Source organism: Podarcis cretensis (genome assembly GCF_951804945.1).
Source record: "Podarcis cretensis genome assembly, chromosome: 5".
Lineage (NCBI taxonomy): Eukaryota > Metazoa > Chordata > Lepidosauria > Squamata > Lacertidae > Podarcis > Podarcis cretensis.
In genome coordinates this window covers 5,492,512-5,513,753 of record NC_137174.1, presented here as the reverse complement: position 1 = coordinate 5,513,753, position 21,242 = coordinate 5,492,512, and the positions used below count along the sequence as shown (strand labels likewise).

General features: G+C 43.0%; 1 protein-coding gene across 2 annotated transcripts in view; it reads left to right on the top strand.

Annotated features, from left to right (window-relative positions):
• The window catches only part of SEMA3E (semaphorin 3E), a 169,059-nt gene that overhangs the window by 143,820 nt on the left and 3,997 nt on the right, over positions 1-21,242 (top strand). For both annotated transcript variants that reach the window (XM_079975172.1, XM_079975173.1), the window contains exons 8-15: positions 477-591; positions 1,834-1,903; positions 2,709-2,853; positions 8,292-8,514; positions 10,597-10,688; positions 12,377-12,418; positions 14,148-14,314; positions 18,272-18,339. In XM_079975172.1, the coding sequence (XP_079831298.1) occupies positions 477-591; positions 1,834-1,903; positions 2,709-2,853; positions 8,292-8,514; positions 10,597-10,688; positions 12,377-12,418; positions 14,148-14,314; positions 18,272-18,339 (922 nt within the window). The remainder of the gene's footprint in view (positions 1-476; positions 592-1,833; positions 1,904-2,708; positions 2,854-8,291; positions 8,515-10,596; positions 10,689-12,376; positions 12,419-14,147; positions 14,315-18,271; positions 18,340-21,242) is intronic.

Here is a 21,242-nt window from a genome sequence, read left to right as displayed (position 1 = left end):
TTAATAATATCTAGACAGTTAAAACTTGTTATTGGCATGATTTTCATTAAAAAATTCTTACCAAACTATAGCTTTTAATAAGTGCTTTGATAGTTTAGATAAAATGTAGACTCTGGAGTAATAATGTAAGCTATATAAAAAGCAAAGGAGGTCACTGTAGGACATAAGGAAAAAAAGGGGGGGGGAAATCCGCTATAGGGAAAGATCTTTATTAGGACCAACCAAAAAAATCACAAAATACTGAGCAGGTTTTGAGATTCTCCAGAACTCTTCATCATGTTGGATACATGCAAAGCAATGAGGGAAGAAAAAATGCTGGCATGGTGTTAAAGCCATAAAGTCTTCATACACACTAGAAGTGTCAAATCTACTCGTAGCAGCAAAGTTGTGATCCAAAATTTCCCCTCCAATAGCAGGAGAACACAGCACATCTAACCTGTCCCTGTGTTTGTCTTCTCTTGTTCCGTCCTCTCCAGAATGACATGGGTGGACAACGGATGCTGGTGAATAAATGGACCACTTTCCTCAAAACCAGGTTGATCTGCTCTGTGCCAGGAATGAATGGAATCGACACACATTTTGATGAGCTAGGTGAGCTTCGTGCTTCTACATAGGTGGAAGACACAGCCCATTGTAAACTCATGCAGATTCACAGCTGTGTGTAAGTGACTGGTATCACTAAGCTTATGCTAAGTTCCTATGAAGTAGTTTGAGCATCATGATGAAACATGGTTTATTGTGTTGAGAATGAGTCAAAATTTGCATTGGCCTTTTATTCTTCACACCAACCCTTTCCTCCTCTGGCACAGCCATGAGGAAAACAGATTATTTCCTTCTATTTTTTTAAAAAAATTAACTTGGTTTATTACTGTAATGGTTATAAGGGGTTGCTCGTGCATAAGTTACCGCCACTACTGGCTAGGTTGCCTGGTTACACCTGTCTTGGCTGACAGCCCCTTCACTCCGTGGCTGTCTCAGTCGCTGGCAGAATCTGTCAGTGGGCGTTTCTTAAACTTCTTCCAGCACAAAAGCTCTTTGACGCCAAGTCTACGCCTACTTTCCCTGCGCGGAAGTCTTCTGCGCAGGGTGGGTGTGGGCAGAGGAGGACCTGTGCTCTCCCCGCTGGTCTCCAGCCCCTCTCCGATTCCCCCAACCGCCCCCCTTTATCCCTGGTGTTACGCTGATTTCCTTCCCCAGCCGATGAGTTCCCTCTCTCCCTGCTTGGCCCTTCTCCGGCATCGCTTGGGAGCTCTGCCTCCACTTCTGTCTCCGATGTCAGTTCCCTGACAATTACATTTATATATTACACTTATATGCCACCTTTTCCTCAAGGTGCTGTGACTGGTACTTCTCTCTGTGAGGTACGTCAGCCTGACTGAGGGATGTTGACTGGCCCAAGGGCACCCAGTGAGCTTCATGGCTGAGCGGGGATTTGAACCCTGGCCATAGTGTGCACCTTGATGTTTCATCCAAACCCAGGAAATTGTGTCTAATCTTAACTATAGCTTGTTTGAAACCATCAATCGTAAAGTTGCCTGCTACAACAGGTGTAGCGCTAAACTGTGGATGAGCACAAACAGAAGCAAAACCTTCTCAACTTGTCCTCACATTCATATCAGGAGAGAAGAGGGAAGGCACATGGCAGCTTGTTCTGGTTGTGTTCAGTTGTGATTTGCCATGACATCCATAATGGCCCTGTGTGTCAGTGGTGATGAGACAGAAATAAGAATGTAAACCTATTCATTTACTAGGTTTTATAAGCAGTCACTAAGACTACTTTCTTCCATAAATGGTTTATTCATACTTAACCAGCAACATGCCTCCACTTTGCAGAGGACGTCTTTTTGCTCCACACTCGGGATAACAAAAACCCCGTGATATTCGGACTCTTCAATACTACAAGGTAAGCAATCATGAGGTAGCTACCCTAGATGGAAGACAGATACATTTTGAGGAACCTGCTTTATGGTGAATGTGAAAACACCATATGCCATATTAGCAAATGAAAGGGTCTGGTTAGATATATTTTCTGAGGTGTCAATCGACATAGTGGACTGGGACTTGGACATAGAATAGAAAGTATTTATTTATCAACTGCCCTTCCTCAACTGATCACAGGGTGGACCACAATATTTCAATAAAACAAGCACAAAAATGCAACCATTGTGATTGCATTTGTAACATACGATACAATTTAAGAACCCGTTTTTTCAGGTTTTTTACCCATAATACCATGATAGCAGCAGACCAAATCAATAGTAATGCCTAGGCCCAAGTGCAAGAGTATCCCAATGGCCTGGGTGAATAAGTACCTCTCAAGCTGGCAATGAAAACTCAACATTGAAATGTTGGGTGCATCTTCAGGGAAAGGGACTCGTCCACAGAGAAGGTCCCAAGAGATAGCACTAATTGGAGAGATCGTTGCAGAACTTAACATCCAGGCTGACAAATACTGGAAGAGGCGCCACTTCAAGTATTTGTTCAGACCTTTATATGTCAGCATATAAATGGGTCCAGAAGCATATCAGCAGCCAATGACATTCTTGGACAATTGGTGTGTTATGGTTGGTACACCCTGCACAGCCCTCTAGTGACACACTCTGCCAGCTGCAGCTTCTGCACTGCCGTCAAGGAAAGTCCTATGTAAAGTGTATTGCAGTAATCTGAACATGAGGTTACCAGAGTCTTTCTTGATTTTTGTTTTGCAGCAACATATTCCGAGGATATGCTATATGTGTCTATCACATGGCTAGCATCCGGGCAGCTTTCAATGGACCATATGCCCATAAAGAGGGACCTGAATACCACTGGTCTGTGTATGAAGGGAAAGTGCCATACCCAAGGCCTGGATCAGTAAGTGAGAGAGGTTCCCCTCCATCCCCCAAATGTCATAAAATAGAGTACCGTTGAAACAAAAAAAAGATAAATCTTGTAGATAAGAACTGGAGTTGCCGGGGCAGTTGGTCGGTTTAGGGCCCATAAACATACCTCTGACTTCAATAATAATAATACCTTTATTGTCAATGTACAAGCTGTGTATGATGAAATTAACCGAGCCTCCCTCCCACAAAAAAACATTAAATCTCATTGCACTCTGTGTGCTTGTCGCACAACACACCAACCCCGAAAGTCAGTTGCACTATATTATTTTCCGTTCAGCAGCCTAACAGCCCACAGATAGAAACTGTTTTTTAGCCTGTTGGTACGACTGATTATACTTCTATATCTCCTGCCTGAGGGTAGAAGATTAAATAGGTGCTGGCCAGGGTGTGAATTGTCCCTGAGAATTTTTCTCGCTCTCCTAAGGCAACGATCCCTTGCGATGACATATAGCGGGTTCAGGGGACAGGACATGATATCATGTGTTGTGTTCATCATCCTCTGTGTCAAGCCAATGTACCACACTGTGATACAATATGAGAGGACACTTTCTATTGTGGACCAGTAGAAGGAGTTAATCAATTGTTGTTTAACATTGTTCTTTCGCAAGACGCTGATAAAATGGAGTCTCTGTTGGGCCTTCCTAACCACCTAAGTTCTATTGTTTTTCCAAGTGAGGTCTTCACTAAGGTAAACTCCCAGGTATTTAAGAAGAAGAAGAAGAAGAAGAGTTTGGATTTGATATCCCACCTTTCACTCCCTTTAAGGAGTCTCAAAGCGGCTAACATTCTTCTTTCCCTTCCTCCCCCACAACAAACACTCTGTGAGGTGAGTGGGGCTGAGAGATTTCAAAGAAGTGTGACTGGCCCAAGGTCACCCAGCAGCTGCATGTGGAGGAGCGGAGACGCGAACCCGGTTCCCCAGATAACAAGACTACCGCTCTTAACCACTACACCACACTGGCTCTCTCCACACAACCCCCCATATACAACGGGCTAGTTCCCCTCTCTTCCTCCAAAAGTCCAGCACCATCTCCTTTGTCTTGCTAATATTTAGATGCAAGTTATTCTCTAAGCACCATGTAGATACTTTTTGAACCTCCTCCCTGTACGCTGATTCATCTCCACCTGTATTTAGACCCATTGTGGTAGTATCATCTGCAAACTTAATAATTACAGTGGATGGATCAGATGAAATACAGTCATATGTATACAATGAGTACACGGAGGGACTCAGCACACATCCCTGTGGGGTGCCAGTGCTGAGCTTCAGGGAGGTAGATGTAACAGGCCCAATCCTCACTGTTTGTGTCCGATCCCTCAGAAAGTCTTTAATCCTGTCACAGATGGTAGAAGAAAGGTCTAGTTCCATCAGCTTTTTGATAAGAATGTCCAGAAGTATGGTATTAAAAACCGAGCTATAATCAATAAACAACATTCTAACATAATTCCCCAGTCTCTCCAGATGACTGGCTGCAAGGTGAGTCATCCCTTTTTGCTTTCCCCCATATGAACAAAGGGCTGCCATTCATTGCACTTGCAGCTTGCATCTGGAGGGGGCAAAACCTGCTCCATATCAGTGGGACTCCCGCTGGTAGAGATCCTAGGTGAGATATGCCCTTTCCCTGGCCCAGAATGGAAGGTCCATAAGCAGAAGCCAGTTTCTCTGCATGTAGCTAGAGCAGAGGTCCCTCCACACTCTTCCTTTTTAAAAAAATAATAATATATATTTATTAAAATTTCAATAAAAGAAAAAAGGTTACAAAAATGGTATAAAGAAAAAAACAAAAAATACAAATTACAGAAAAAATAAAAACAGTTAAAAATAAGTCCCTCTTTCTATGTCTTACAATTCATTTACTTATTTTCATGACTTCCTCACACCTCCCTTTTTTGTATTCCAGTTCAGATAGTTAATTCAGCAAATCCTTACCCTCTTTGTTTTATCTTATTTCTTAATCCATTTTTACGTATTCCTATTTAACCTTATTACTAAAACCGCTTTGTTTCATTCCAACGTCATTTTAACATTCAATAATTTTACAGTGTTTCTGTAAATAGTCTTTAAATTTCTTCCAATCTTTTTCCACCGACTCTTCTCCCTGGTCTCGGATTCTGCCAGTCATTTCCGCCAACTCCATATAGTCCATTACTTTCATCTGCCATTCTTCCACACTCTTCCATGCCTCTGTTCTAACCTGGCATGGTGTCTGATTTCCTAGATGTTGTGGGTGACTAGGGCTTGGCTGGGTGGGGGACATCTACATGGGGTTCTCTCCCTTTCTATCATGATACTGGGTGTAGTTAAGGGAATTCTTGGCTGCAAACCTGGAAGTGGGAACAGGACATAAAATACTTTGACTTAGGAAAGGATGACTGCAAACTCCTTAACTTACTTATTTTGGCCGCGTTCCTCTGGCAGTTAAAATTCCACTGCAGCAACTGCCTTCTCAGTCAGAACACCTCTCCTTTGAGTAAGCAGAGACTTGGTGCAAATGAAGAGGGGGAAATGGTATTTGTGCCACTGGATCAGTGGCATGCAATGAATTTTTTTGTAGGGGAACAGTTAGGGCCGGAGGTGCCAGGATGTGACGGTGATGTGGGGGGAGCAACATCATGTGCGTGGGCATCACGCCTCCCTCCCTAAACCGGGCAGAAGCTTCCCAGGCTTTGGGGAAGAGGGTGCAGACTTCTGACAGAATGCTGGATCCGTGCTGCCTCCTTCCCAAAGACAGGGGTGCTTTGGGGAGGTGATGGGAGGGCTCTTGGACCCCATCGGAGCATCGCACCTGCTTCCCTAAGCCAGGCAGAAGCTCCCTGGGCTTTGCAAAGGAGGCACCAGGCTTTGATACTTTAATACTCTAATTTACTGGGAACATTTAGGGGACTAGCCTGTTCCCCCTTAGTCCACTGACCGCACACCACTGCACTGGATCTTAAACATTGATTCATTCTAAGGCAAATCCCTGCTAGAGCTTCGCAGAGCCTCTCCTGTTGCTGTTGGCGTCTCTCTAAACAGTCAGCTTAATTGCTTAATGCCCAGCATGGTGCTTTCAAACACAGCACTACAAAGCAACCCCAAAGAATAATAACCCCCCCCCCCAAAATGTGCCGATGGCCTAAGTTAGCCTTGAAGCGATTTACACATATTTTTTTCAAACATTTTGTTTTAAATCCATCTAAATAATACATTCTCAAATCTTGCTCAAGCTGGAACTTTTCGACAGGATTTGGCATTTCTGTTTCATTGGCTTGCAGCTGCACGTGGGAAACTAGACGTCCGAGCTCCTGCTTGAAAGCCACATGCGACGCCTTTTATGATGAAAATCCCACTGCTGGCTGATTAGAAAATGCACTTCAAAACCAAGGCTGAGCAAATACATCAGGGCATAGCCAAGACCCAGGGAAAAGAAAATAAACACTGCTCCATTTGACAAGTGCAGGAGTTCATTAGAGTCAATTACAGCCCCTGCCGCAAGTTGAGACTGAATGTTTCCAGTAAACATAAAGAGTATTTTATTTCGCTTTATTGATTGAAAATCCAATTTAAATAGGGAGAGCCTGCTACTGTGGCTGGGCTTGAACCATCTCTTAAAACCACACTGTTTTCAACAGCCATGTAGGAAATAAATGATTACTGAAATATTTCTAGCAGAAACCTTAAATGGTTCTAATTAAAGTGCACACGGTAACTTTTGAACAGAAGACTTTGTAAGGAGCTGCTTCTATCAACTAATTTAAAGCTTCCTTTTCAGGATAAAAACGTGTCTATTTTAGTACAGTTAGTGAACTTGTGACAGCAACTCCTTTTGCCCCTAACTCTTGAGCATGCTGGCTGGTGCTGATGGGAGATGGGAGTCCAACAGGGTCTGGGCATTGACAGCTTCCTCTGCCCTAGAAGCAAACATCAAATTGCTGGTGTATAATCTTCTACTTTCCTGATGTGCAGAAAGGAGTTCCATAGCAGTAACCCCTCTCTTGCAGGAGGAAATGTTGGCATGCATGGTTGGGGCTGAATCGGACCCCCTGGTTGTATTTTATAAGATGTTTAGGGTGAGGATAGAAACACTGGCATATGCTATAGCTCTGAGGGGTGCTCACTCAGCACATTTGTCTTTTGCAAGGCTATGGGTGTAAATCAAAGGAAATTAAGCTAGGGATTGGAATCAAATATTGCTGACCGATTCTTTTCTTAAAAAAAAAAAAAACAGCATTAGCATTTGCATGTTTGAAGAAATGGAACACTTAACATCTTTTTTTTTTTCCTATCAGACCGATATAATTTATTGTTGCACCACACCCCAATCTCCAAGCCCTGCGAGATTCCAAGCACTTATTAAGGATTCAGGTTTCCTTTGGAAATGAGGCACTGCGGAGAATGTGGTGCATTTATGATATATGGTTTATTTGCACACATACCTGAGCCTAGGATAGAGGGGTTCCCAGCATTACACTCCAAAAGGGTCTGACTTCTGCCATGGCCACAGCAGCCTTGGATTCAAAAAGACTCAACCTCTCTCCAGCTTGCCGCATTTTTACAGACTGCAACTATTTTCCTCCAGCCCACATCATCCCCAATGGCAATCCTAAACTATCCACTCTGCTTTGTCTCTGTGAACCATCTCAGAGCTCAGGGAGGGGCTCAACCCATTTGCCAGCTGGCACGGAGTCTTTAGTTTGCCAATGACCCATCTTTGCCTTTGTTAATGGCCCATCCCTCAGGCGATCTCCTGAACACATGGAGCTAAGTCCAGCTATTCAGAGTCTGACCTCCAGTTTAACTCTCCAAGCATTCATTAAATTCTAACACCTATGAGGCCCAGGGATTTAAGGGAACCTTGCACCCACAAACCCTGGCACCACAACTCTTAACAATATTGTTTTGAATCTGTCCCATCAACTATTGTACTCTTCTTGGAGAAGAGATGTTTAGAAAGCCATTTGAGAGACAGACTGCTAGAGAAGTTACATTTCAAGGGAAAGTCATTGAAACGCATCACTGCTCTCCACAGGTCAGAACAAATCCCTCAATCTTCAAGTTCTGCAGCTGCTTTGTTTTCTACATTTTTTTTCCAGCTTTGGCATTATCCAACTTCCAAAGTGATCACAAGTTCACAGTTGCAACTTTCTATCTGCTCCTTTTTTAAAAACCTAGAAATCTAATCTATTCCATGTATTTTCTCAAACCGCAATGCTTATTGCAAAAGATATAATTTGATCCTAGCCAGAATCTGGATGCTGTGCAGTGCATGTGAGTCCCAATCTCTCCAGGGATGCTTGTACCTTAGTAAATGTGTATACGGGGGCAGCCTTAATTTTACAAAATAAAGCAGGATCCACCTTTTACTAGCTCCATGTTTTTCCATGGATGGCTATCAGCATCATAACTATAATCTACTTTGTGTTTCCTAGTGTGCCAGCAAAGTGAATGGAGGTCTGTACGTGAGCACCAAAGACTATCCGGATGAAGCAATCCGTTTTGCTAGGAGTCACCCACTGATGTATCAGTCGGTTAGGCCTGTTCATAAGAGACCAGTTCTTGTGAAGACGGATGGGAAATACAACCTCAAACAAATAGTCGTAGACAGAGTGGAAGCAGAAGACGGGCAATACGATGTCTTATTTATTGGGACAGGTAAATGAAAAAGAAAGAGGAGGGGTTAAAAGCACCCACTTTCCCTTCTTTTCTTCCCCAACTCAGCTTCCATGCACTTAGGTGAACTCTGAGCAGTCTTCCTTGGCCCGGCTACCTACAGGCCTGGATTTCTGGCTCCCAGCTGACGCTCACGCTCTGCTTTCTCCCTAGTCAATGTTCACTTCTTGGGTTTTTTGTATTTTGGCTAAAGGAAAAGATATGGTATATTTAAAAAGAGAGAGAGAAAATTCCCTGGATGCCTAAGATCCAGGTTGGGGGGCAAGTACTCTTGGGTGAGAGATTTAAAATCACAAACCTGTGCCCCTCCAGATTTTGTAGTACTATAACTCCTGTGTTACCTGGCCATTGGCCATGCTGCCTTAGGATAGTGGCCATTTGAGTCCCACAACTTAGGAGGTCCACAAGTTCACCACCCCTGTACTAGGGCATGCATGTCCGTTGCCCAGCAATGAGGCTAATATTCTTCAGATATAATTCCTTGTGATGGGCAGGGCCACACTTCTGTCATCATGGCCATTGGGCAATTGACTACTCATTTCACTGCCCTCCTCCAGCCTTGGCTCCTGGGGTCCCTCATGCCAGATGTTTTTGAGTTCTGGAGGTCTCGATTTAGCTGAGATGTGGCTTCTCCGCTCTGCACTTGAACAAATTGTTGGAAGTTGAGCAGTATGAATTCTGGGCATGATTCCGATTTATTGAGTACTTGCATGCTGTGAGTTGTGAGGGAGTAACATAGTTTAAACGCTTGTCAGATCACTTTAGTGTCCAATTACTTTAAAACTCAGTCCGCTCTTTGCTGGGGTAGAATTCTTTCCTCCTCAGGCCTCTCCTTCCGCAGGAGACTTCTAAATGGGGCCATTTTCTCAGTTTGAAGATTTATTGCTGTGTTTTCTAACTAAAAGTTTTTTAGAAGCGGTGAAATCTGCTGTCTTGCACAACTCCTTTCTTGTAAAGGGACCTTAGCTGTGATCTTCAAACCACTCTGGTGACATTGTTCCTAAGACTTTTAGGATAATTGCCTGTGTCAAATAATCCTAGAGCTGGGCCTACAATTTTGATTATGTATTTTGTGGTTTTATATTTTGATTTTATTCTGTGAACTGCCCTGAGACCTCCGGGTATAGGTCGGTATATTATTATTATTATTATTATTATTATTATTATTAATAATAATAATACAAACCTGTTATATGCTGTTGCCATTTTGTTACTATCAATTATACTGGTCGATCAGGAAGGTCACCACTTCACATCACAGTTTCGCCACAACTTCAGTTGCTTGGCAGTAGCAGAGTTGCCACCTCAAATTTTGCATACCTCCTACATTTTTCTGATGAAAATAGGGACATCCTGTTCCAGAAGAAGAAGAAGAAGAAGAAGAAGAAGAAGAAGAAGAAGAAGAACTTTACTATTTATACCCCACCCATTTGACTGGGTTGCCACTCTGGGTGGCTTCCAACATATATAAAACATAATAAAACATTAAACATTAAAAAACTTCCCTTCAGATGGCTCGGGGGATGGATACCTCCATACCCTCAATATTTCTCCAATGAAAATAGGGATGTCCTAAGGAAAAGCGGGACATTCTGGGATCAAATCAGAAACTGGAATGGCTTCTGTAAATCGGGGATGTCCCTGGAAAATAGGGACACTTGGAGGGTCTGCTTTTGTAGGATATTCATGAGTGACTTACCTTACAGAGCTGTCAAATGATTTTTCTGAGCTGGGGTAGGAAGAGAAAGTCCCATTTCCACTCAGCCAGAAGCTTTTGGGGTCATATTGGGCCTCTCTCTCTCTCAGCCAAATCTACTTCACAGATGGGAGGAAGAAAACTTTGCCTTTTTCTTGTGTCTCTGGCCATTTGTATTTTCATGGTTTAGAGTGGGTGAAAAATCATATTCTATTTCCCTTCAGAATTCTTTTGGTCATATTTGTTTGGAAGCATTTTGTACTTTACTGGTGTACAAATAAATATGATTACCAGTCCTGAGTTCTCAATCTCTCTCTCTCTCTCTCTCTCTCTCTCTCTCTCTCTCTCTCTCTCAAACTCAACTACAGATAATGGGATTGTGCTGAAAGTCATTACAATTTACAACCAGGACACAGAATCGATGGAAGAAGTGATTCTTGAAGAGCTGCAAGTGTTCAAAGTAAGGTATTCTTTTCAGTCTGACTTCATATCCACCAAACCGCAGAGACCGCAGTCCTGCACGCACATGAGGCTACTTAAAGCTCATTGGGGTAAATAAGTTTTAAGCACCCTGAATGAGCACAGAATTTCAGCCATAAAGCCTATAAATTAGCCTTTGTATCATCTGCACTGGTAACATTGTACAGTGGTGCCCCACAAGACGAATGCCTCGCAAGACGGAAAACTCGCTAGACGAAAGAGTTTTCCGTTTTGGAGGTGCTTCGCAAAACGAATTTCCTATGGGCTTGCTTCGCAAGATGAAAATGTATTGCGAGTTCCTGCAGGGTTTTTTTTCCTCCCCCCCCCTTTTTCTAAGCCGCTTATCCGCTTATCCGCTAAGCCGCTAAAAGCCGCTAAAAGCCGCTAAAAGCCGCTAAACCGCTAATAGCGCTAATCCGCTAAGCCATCAATGGGCTTGCTTCGCAAGACGAAAAAACCGCTAGACGAAGAGAATCGCGGAATGGATTCTTTTCGTCTTGCGAGGCACCACTGTACTGGACTGTGTTTCGGTATAAAACTGAAAATCATTTCATCCAAGACATTTTCCCTAGTAGAGTGTATGGACCGTGAGTATGAAAATAGTGGTGGTGGTAATAATGATGATGATGATGATGATGAAGAAGAAGAAGAAGAAAAGGCACACCAAGCTGCAATGTATTGTTGTAATATATGATTTTGATTATGGTTTCTTCCTGAACTCCAACACAAAACTACCATGTAAATAGCCAAACACATTTCCTACTTGAGAACATTAGAATTTTGATTCTATGAAAGATACTGGTGGTCTGAGAAAGCTGTCAGTGGCACGGCCTCCATATTCCTGCGCCTTCTTGTTTCCCACCAGGTGATAATAATCCCAAGGGCAACCCTCACCACTCCTTTGAATGCTTTGTTGCTCTCCTCTTCTGGTTTTCTTTCTTCAGAAACCCATGCCTCTACACCATGCGTCATAATCCCTGTCTCCCAGACAATGAGATGATGATGTCCAGGTTATTATTATACTTTGTGGAACAGAATATTCAGCACCATTGGTAGAGCACCTGTAAATAACTCGAGTGCTTTTCATTCTCTGTCAAAATATAGTTACAAATGCATCAGAATTGGTTAATCACTAAAGCAATATATACATTACTGTGATGTCCTCTATGTAGGTAAGACTACTGCTGACCTACACACACATTTCAGAAACCAGAAATCTGCCATTTTGTCCAAAAAACAGGGAGCAACCAGTTGCTAAAAACCTCAGTTCTGAGAACCACAGCATGTCAGAGTTACCAGTAACTGCAACAGGGATGCCAACTGATCCTACAATGTAAGCAAAGAGGGATAACTTCTGAATGTACACACTGGACACATTTGATGCCAAATGGAGAACAGGACCACCATCACTTATCTTTAGCAAATGAAGCATTTCCATCCTCAAAGCTCTGTAACTGCTGCCTTGGCAACAGCATCCTTTCATTTTTATCAGAGCTACTGATGAATGCAGAAGCTTCATAAATAGATAAATAATAAACATTTTGTTAATCATTGTATCTATCTATCTCAATATCACTGTGTGTGTGTGTGTGTGTGTGTGTGTGTGTGTTATATCTACAAAGGTGGTCTCTTTCCTAAATCAAAGAAAATTCTTTACTTTACTTGCAGGTACCAGCTCCTGTTATATCCATGGAGATTTCTTCCAAAAGGGTGAGTGTTGCTCTGTGTATAAGACTACATGACTCAGGACTGTGATCATGTATACCATGTATAAATTAGAATTCCCACTGAGTTTCATACGAAGCAAAATTCAGAACGAATTTTGAGAGTCATGCTCTGGCGAAATGACTAAAAGAATTTTTGAAGGAAGTGACAGGACGTTGGAAGCATAAATAACTTAGATAAGCAAGGTTATTATCTTATAGATGTTTCACAGATCTCTGTAGCCCCATTCCCATGGAGGCGGCAAACCTGTTGAAGAAAACTGATAAAGATGGAACAAATTACCAGTAAGCCGGACGAGTTTACCTGTCACTAGATTGAGGCAACAGTTTGAAAAAGGGCTGTAGAGAAAACACTCAGAATCCCAGACTAAGATGCAAGGAGTTGTGTGTACTCCTCTCTTCATTGTCTGCATTGCAGTATTAGTTCAATATTCCCTGCTCTGGCCTCATTTTAACACCTTAGAGCCTTTGTGCTAGGCTGGCATGCTCAGGAGCAACCCACGTCCCTACAGGAGTTGAGAATCTCCAAAGTGTGGATGCAGAAGAACCGACAGATAAACACACCACATTGTTGGGGTACATAAAAAGTTAGGGTCACAATATTGGCCCACAACACAATGAATAATAATAATAATAATCCATATTAGGGCAATACCTTTATTAGGCCAACCAAAATGAGCTTAAGGAGGCAATCCTAAATGTAAACATTTTAAAAACCAGCATAATTTCATTAAATAAAATTAGGATCACAGCATCATATTTTTACTGGCATCGATCATTACGGCTGCTGTTGCCGTCTTTCCCCTCACTTCAGAAAGCGTGTTGATAATAAAATGTCATTGCTACCGTGGTGTGACTTAATATGCCATCTAAAATGAGTTTCCATGGAGTGATGCTGGAATTTTGAATAGCAAGACATTCTCATGCGCTGTTTCCCTATGAAATATTCAGATGTATCCCCCTGCCCCCACTTGTCTTAAGCTGTTTTAAATGTTGTGTCCCACATCGGCTGCAAAGTAAGCAAGCAGCCATCCTGATTCATGAGAGAAATGGGAACTTGATGAAAATGCAATGGCTGATAAATGTAGCACAGCTCACTGAAGAAACCTGAGGGTTTAAGTGTTTCACGGCAAAATGGTCAGACTCTGTAGTCTATCTACCTTAATATATATATCATGGCATCATATCAAAGCATTTCCGAGGTTCCAGCACACTCTAGCATGGCCACAAAATGGAAATCTCTCTGGGGGGTTCTGAAGATGATATGCTGATGTGCAGGTGACCAAGATGAGCTTAGGCAAGACACCATTCTATCAGCCTGAACTGCCCCACCCTGCCCTAGAGAGAGGCCAAAGCCAGCTCCTGAGTTAGGGAAACACAGGAACCAGACCCTCCAAGTGCCCCTATTTTCCAGGGACAGTCCCAGATTTACAGAAGCCATCCTAGCTTCTGATTTGATCCCAGAATGTCCTGCCTTTCCTTAGAAATGTTGGAGGGTATGCAGGCACTGTATTGCCTCTTCCCTCTTGTTTCCCTACACCAAAGCTAAGTTACACTTTGAGGGTGTCGTTGCTCCTTCAAGGAGAACAGATCCCCTACATAGGCTTTCTTTCTTGGTCCTTTTCCACCATGCTATAGAACTCTGGAGACTGGCTGTTATGGCTCAACAGGAGGAGCCTTCCAACATTCTCCTAATACTGGTGCTTTCCTTACAGCAACAAATTTATGTTGGGTCTGAGTCCGCCGTTGCACAACTGAAGTTCCACCAGTGTGACATGTATGGAACAGCCTGCGCTGACTGCTGCCTCGCAAGGGATCCTTACTGTGCTTGGGATGGAATCTCTTGTTCCAGATACTACCCAACAGGAACGCAGGCAAAGAGGTGGGACTCCTTTCTTGCATGCAAATTCGCATTCTGCAATAGGTTCTCCATACCAGGCTGAGATAGTTCCATTTCTTCCAGAATTAGGAAGTGCGTTTGACAGTTCTCTCTCTTGTTGAAAGTCTTCTAGAAGAGTTTGGGCAGCCATCCATTAAAAAATACACTAGCTCTGGATTCCCAGCATCAAGCAAGGGGTCGGAGTACAAGGTCCCTCTGGTTCTATGAATCTGAAATTTACCCCCTCCACTTCTTTTCACTTGTTTTTAGAATGTATTTCAGGAGATAAAATATAGTGAATAATAAATGTTTAAAGGGTGAGAAAGAAAGAAAGAAAGGAAGGAAGGAAGGAAGGAAGGAAGGAAGGAAGGAAGGAAGGAAGGAAGGAAGGAACAACAATGTGCATTGATTCGTTTCAACAGTTTCAGGCATTGAACCATGAGGTACGTCTGGCTGTAGAAGAAAGAAACTTGTTGTTGTCGTTTAGTCGTTTAGTCGTGTCCGACTCTTCATGACCCCATGGACCAGAGCACGCCAGGCACTCCTATCTTCCACTGTCTCCCACAGTTTGGTCAGACTCATGTTTGTAGCTTCGAGAACGCTGTCCAACCATCTCGTCCTATGTCGTCCCCTTCTCCTTGTGCCCTCCATCTTTCCCAACATCAGGGTCTTTTCCAGGGAGTCTTCTCTTCTCACGAGGTGGCCAAAGTCTTGGAGCCTCAGCTTCAGGATCTGTCCTTCCAGTGAGCACTCAGAGCTGATTTCCTTCAGAATGGAGAGGTTTGATCTTCTTGCAGTCCATGGGACTCTCAAGAGTCTCCTCCAGCACCATAATTCAAAAGCATCAATTCTTCAGCGATCAGCCTTCTTTATGGTCCAGCTCTCACTTCCATACATCACTACTGGGAAAATCATGGCTTTAACTATACGGTCCTTTGTTGGTAAGGTGATGTCTCTGCTTTTTAAGATGCTGTCTAGGTTTGCCATCGCCTTTCTCCCAAGGAGCAGGCGTCTTTTAATTTCGTGACTGCTGTCACCGTCTGCAGTGATCACGGAGCCCAAGAAAGTAAAATCTCTCACTGCCTCCATTTCTTCCCCTTCTATTTGCCAGGAGGTGATGGGACCAGTGGCCATGATCTTCGTTTTTTTGATGTTGAGCTTCAGACCATATTTTGCGCTCTCCTCTTTCACCCTCATTAAAAGGTTCTTTAATTCCTCCTCACTTTCTGCTATCAAGGTTGTGTCATCTGCATATCTGAGGTTGTTGATATTTCTTCCGGCGATCTTAATTCCAGCTTGGGATTCATCCAGCCCAGCCTTTCGCATGATGAATTCTGCATATAAGTTAAATAAACAGGGAGACAATATACAGCCTTGCCGTACTCCTTTCCCAATTTTGAACCAATCAATTGCTCCATATCCAGTTCTAACTGTAGCCTTTTGTCCCACATAGAGATTTCTCAGGAGACAGATGAGGTGATCAGGCACTCCCATTTCTTTAAGAACTTGCCATAGTTTGCTGTGGTCAACACAGTCAAAGGCTTTTGCATAGTCAATGAAGCAGAGAAAGAAACTTACAATTAGATATTCTTCATGGATTAGAAGCAGACATATTAGGAAGAGACTGCTTAGAGCAGATTCAGAGAAATCTGAGTCTACTTTCAAATCTGAAGAGTCATAGATGTGTGAAGCATGATCAAACCTCCCTATTTTTTCTTACACCCCCACCTCCACTTAAAAGCAGTTGGTGGGGGAAGGGGGAAGATGAATAGGATTGAAACAGGCCTGGAAAACTGTGGAGGGAGATAAACCCATTTCTCAAAAGCAATAGTGCCAAGCCAATAAGAATGTCTGGGAATTTCAATGGAAAAGGAAATGTCCAATGTTTGCCTATTGGTCCCATGTGAAGAATGGAAATCAATCTAAAGAAAACAATTGGTATTCACTGTTGTTGTTTTCAGTTCACACAAAAATGCACACCAATGCATAATTGGTCACATGCACACCCAATTTGTGTTGTGTTTTTAAAATCGAGAAACCGCTTCCTAGACTGAGGCTGTCAAAGCAGATGCCCTTGTGAAGCTCACAAGTCCAGCATGATGGTTGGTTACCTACTAAAAGCATAAATTGTATTTCCTTTTCCACAAAATACATGATTCCCAAATCCTTGGGACAGACTTCAAGGCATCTGTTACCAAACTAGCACTATGTATCTTCTGTGTAGTCATGAAGATGTCTACATTTCTACACATTAAATCAGTATACAGACATCCATTCACTTATGCGGGGGGTTACATTTCAGGCCCCCACGTGCATAAGCGAAAATTTCTAACTGGGGAAAACCCTCTAAAACACCCTTAAAACACCCCTTTTGCCGCTCCTGTTCCAATCCAGACCAATGGAAACAACAGCAAAAAAGAAGAAAGAAAGAAAGAAAGAAAGAAAGAAAGAAAGAAGGTGGGGTTGGCCACCTGTCAATCAAATGACATCATTATAACAACACATGATTGACCCACCCACAAAATCCCTTCCAGGGAGGTTTTCACTATTATGTAGAGATATGAAAAGACATGAAGGAAAACTTTGATTACGCTCATATTTTGGCCAGAACAAAGTTTAGAAATATTCTTTTCCAATAGTGGCACATTATTTTGTTTAAATGTAGCAGACAAAGTGGGAATCTCCAAAACTGTTCTGCCTTTGTCGTCCCATTTCCTGAACATCACTCAGGAAAATATTCCCAACAGAATAACTTTAGATTTTTCATGTGCTTAAATCAAGTAGAATTTGGCTGTTCCACATGGAAGTGATGGAGGGGGATGCATTGCCCCATCTGGACTGGAAAATATGAAGAATCGTTCCCTACCATATGCACCTTGATTGGATAGCAATGTTTATTGCAAATTAGGCATGTGTGTGTGGTGTAATTCTATATACTGTTATCTGAACTTTCTGTCTAGCAGCACAGAGGGAAGGTAGGCAACTGACAGAGGGGAAGAAGGCGGAAAGAAATGTAACAGGAAGAAAATGCTTCCAGCTGAGTTACATGTACTTGGCCTTAATTTCACTAGGGATTGGAGACCCTACAATGGCCATTTTCAGTCTATTAGCTTTGATGCAGTCCACAAATGCAAGAAGCTTCTCTAACTGCGAGATGCACCCCTTAGATAGCACTGTTCGTCTAGAGGTCATTAGCTCCTGCGGGATATATTGCATACCAAATAGCCACTAAGAAGGAAATGACCTTAATCTGCACACCTATATCAGGCACTCTGCAAACAGGAGGAGCATTACGCCTGGGCCTGCAGCTCATTGAACATGAGAGCAATGGTCCCCTCCATGAGGCAAAGCAGCCTAAAGCCAAGTTCTCAACCCAATGATATACCTATGTCTAGGCTGTACCATTCAGGCTGTGGGGTAGGGGTGTTCGCATGATGAAATTTTCTTCCACACCTAATAATAGATAATTAATTTATCTACAAAGAATACTAGATGTTAGGCAGAAAGGTTCTGGCTTCTCCCAATATTCTAGTTTCCTGTTTATTTATATGCTGTTTGGATCTCTGATCTCAAAGGTTGGGTGAGTGGTCCAATAATAATAATTATTATTATTTTATTTATATCCTGCCCTCTCCAGCCAAAGCCTGGCTCAGAGCGGCTAACAACAGTAAAATAATACAGCAATATATATAGCAGAGATTAGAGACCTTTTGTAGCCACGCTGGATTCTGGAAATGAAATTTCCATAAGCACCTCTTATGGGTTTCCCTAAAATACTAGATATTTTCCTTCCAGATCCTAGAAGAGTTAAAGGAGAAGAGTTTTCAGTTAAAGAAGCCCAAGATGACACAAACATATGAATTTCCCACGGGAATTGGGGAAGGCTTCTGAGGGCTGTTCACAAGCTTGATCTTCTGTATGTTTTCAAATTGTTCTTGGTTTTTTTTTACTTTTCCCTAGACGTTTCCGCAGACAAGATGTCCGTCATGGAAATGCAGCTCAGCAGTGCTTTGGCCAGCAATTTCTTGGTAATTCTCATGCTGTGCGTTAGAATGCTTTAGTGAGTCAGCACATCAGGGATGGATGACCTGTGGCTCTCTGGAGGCTGTTAGACTCCAGCTCCCATTGGCACAGTTAGCATGGCCAATGGCCAGGGACAAAGGGATTTGTTGTTCAGAAACAGCGTGGGGACCACAGATTCCCCACCTTTGAAATACAGGGAACTTAGCAATGCATACTTTTACAAGAAGAACCCTATGAGAACTTAAATCAGTGATTTCATTAATTTAGGTACATCATCCTGACTATCTGCCAATACAAGTTAGTATATAAATGTATAAACCAAGGAGATCTGGTTTGGGTTATTGCTTAGGCAAAGGTCTTTGATACATGAAGCCTTTAGGTAGCTTTTTCAGTAGTCCAAGAAAACGTTCTTAAATTGTCAAGAGAAAACCTTTTGAGTGCTTGACTTGATGAATTATGCAAATTTGTGTCAGGATCTGCTGGAACGTGAACATGGACGCCTGGCCACTGGTAGGATTTATAGACTGGGATGGTTTTTATAGGGTTGCCATATCTGAAAAAGGAAAAACCAGGACATCCCGAAAACTTATTTTAGGAAGACCCCGGTTTTAGGAAGATCAATTTTTCGATTGACTTGGCTAAGATCCAGGACGTCAATTCCGCATGTGAAATCCTGGCAATGTCCAGGACATATGGCAGCCCTAGATTTCTAGCCCAGCCAAATTAGGAGGAACCAATGAGTTAATCTGGCTGTCATTGCCTTCGTTTACACTGAATGCTAAGGCAAAGCATGGTTTAATGCAAATGAGCAAATCAGCTCCCAGAGATGACTTAGTGTTAAGTGCTAACCAGCCATTTTGTGTGTGTGTTAAAATGCTAACTCAATCCATGACTTGCTCAGCATGAAGGAGCAGACATGGGCTCCCAGAATGGTTTGTCTTGTGATTTATCTGGGGAAGCTTAACCATGAACACAGGTTCGGACAACACGCTAAGCCAGGGGTCGGCAAGCTTTTCTTGCCTCGGGCCAGTGTCTCCAGTTACGAGCGTGCGGCGGGCTGGAGGGCAGGGGAGCATGTCCCATACATGTGTGCACACACTATTTCTGGTGCACTTCTGGGTCGGAGAAGCTCCAGAAATAGCTTTTGCGCACGCGTAGGAGGGCCCTGCGCATGCGCACAAGCTATTTCCGGTGCTCCTCCGACCCATAAGTGGGTCCCTGTGCTGCGCCGCAGCGCACTGGTAAGAGTGGGCAGTGGCAGGGGGCAGGGGGGCAGTGGTCGCCACAGACCAGATAAACGAGGGTCTCGGGCCTTATCCAGCCCCCGGGCCGGATGTTGGTGGCCCCTGCACTAAGCCAAATCATTGCTTAGTTCAGCACTGCACACCAAGAAAGGAACAGGGGAGCAGCCTAACAGCTGCAATCTCCTCTCCAGAATCACTTTTACTCATTCTCAGTAAGCCAAATTTTGGCTTAGCATTCAGTGCAAATGAGAGACAAAAGAACTCATTAGTTCTTCCTAACTTGGCCTGGCAATAAATCCTTCTGGTTCAAGCCTAACAGGTGCCTGCTGCTCTGTTTAAGAATCTCTACCTGCCTGGTCTCCCTAAGCACCCGCTGCTCTCTCTAGCTGCCATTTTTCACATCTGTCTGTTTGAGTTACAGATAGGTAGCCGTGTTGGTCTGCCATAGTCAAAACAAAATAAAAAAATTCCTTCCAGTAGCACCTTAAAGACCAACTAAGTTAGTTCTTGGTATGAGCTTTCGTGTGCATGCATACTTCTTCAGATACACTGAAACAGAAGTCACCAGACCCTTCTATATAGTGAGAAGGGGTGAGAAGGTGAAAAATGGTTGGTTGTAGTATTATTGTGGGTTAGGAGTTGTTAACCAGACTTAACACGGACACTGGCACCAGAGCCTGCAATAAACCCAGATGCCAACTTTGCTGCCACATACACCTGGACAACACCATTACTGGCCCCAACAACATCACACATACCATCTCGGGACTATTTGATTGCTCATCGTCTAACATTGTGTATGCCATCAAATGCCAACAGTGTCCTTCAGCTCTCTATATTGGACAAAGAATAAACGGACATAAATCCGACATCAGGAACCACAAGACAGAGAAACCAGTAGGAGAACACTTCAATCTCCCAGGACATTCTATACAAGATCTCAAAGTAGCTGTTCTATTACAAAGGAATTTCAGAAATAGACTGGAAAGAGAAGCTGCTGAATTGCAACTTATCACCAAACTTAAAACCATGGAGAGACCTGGTCTGAACAAAGACATTGGATTCTTATCTCATTATACATGACAAAGCCATTTTTCACTTTCTCACCCCTTGCTTTTTCCTGTAAGACCTATTGCAGTTGTTAAGAGTCGTCAACAGGCTCATCACAGCTATCTGCCAATCACCCAATCCCACCACCCTTCTGAGTAATACCCCTCCCCACCTTCTCACTATATAGAAGGGTCTGGTGACTTCTGTTTCAGTGTATCTGAAGAAGTGTGCATGCACACGAAAGCTCAAGAACTAACTTAGTTGGTCTTTAAGGTGCTACTGGAAGGAATTTTTTTATTTAGCTTTGCTACCGGTTGTCCTCTATGTAGCAGCCATCTTCTACTGGACTTGGCCCTTGCCTCCAATAGTTCTGCCTCTGTTAATCTTGGGTACTAGGACCTAACATGAAGTTTCCAAAGAGAATTTGCAATGAAGCAGCTATAAATCTGGAGAGTAACAAATGCTAGCAGGGGCCAGAAGCATAATGTATTCATATCCTTGAACCTGCATAGAACTCTCAATTACCGATCTCTTTAATTCCTTTCCCAAGTTCACCATTTAGATAGCAGGCATCATTTTGTGGACCAGACCCAAAGAGCTTGACCCTCCCTTCT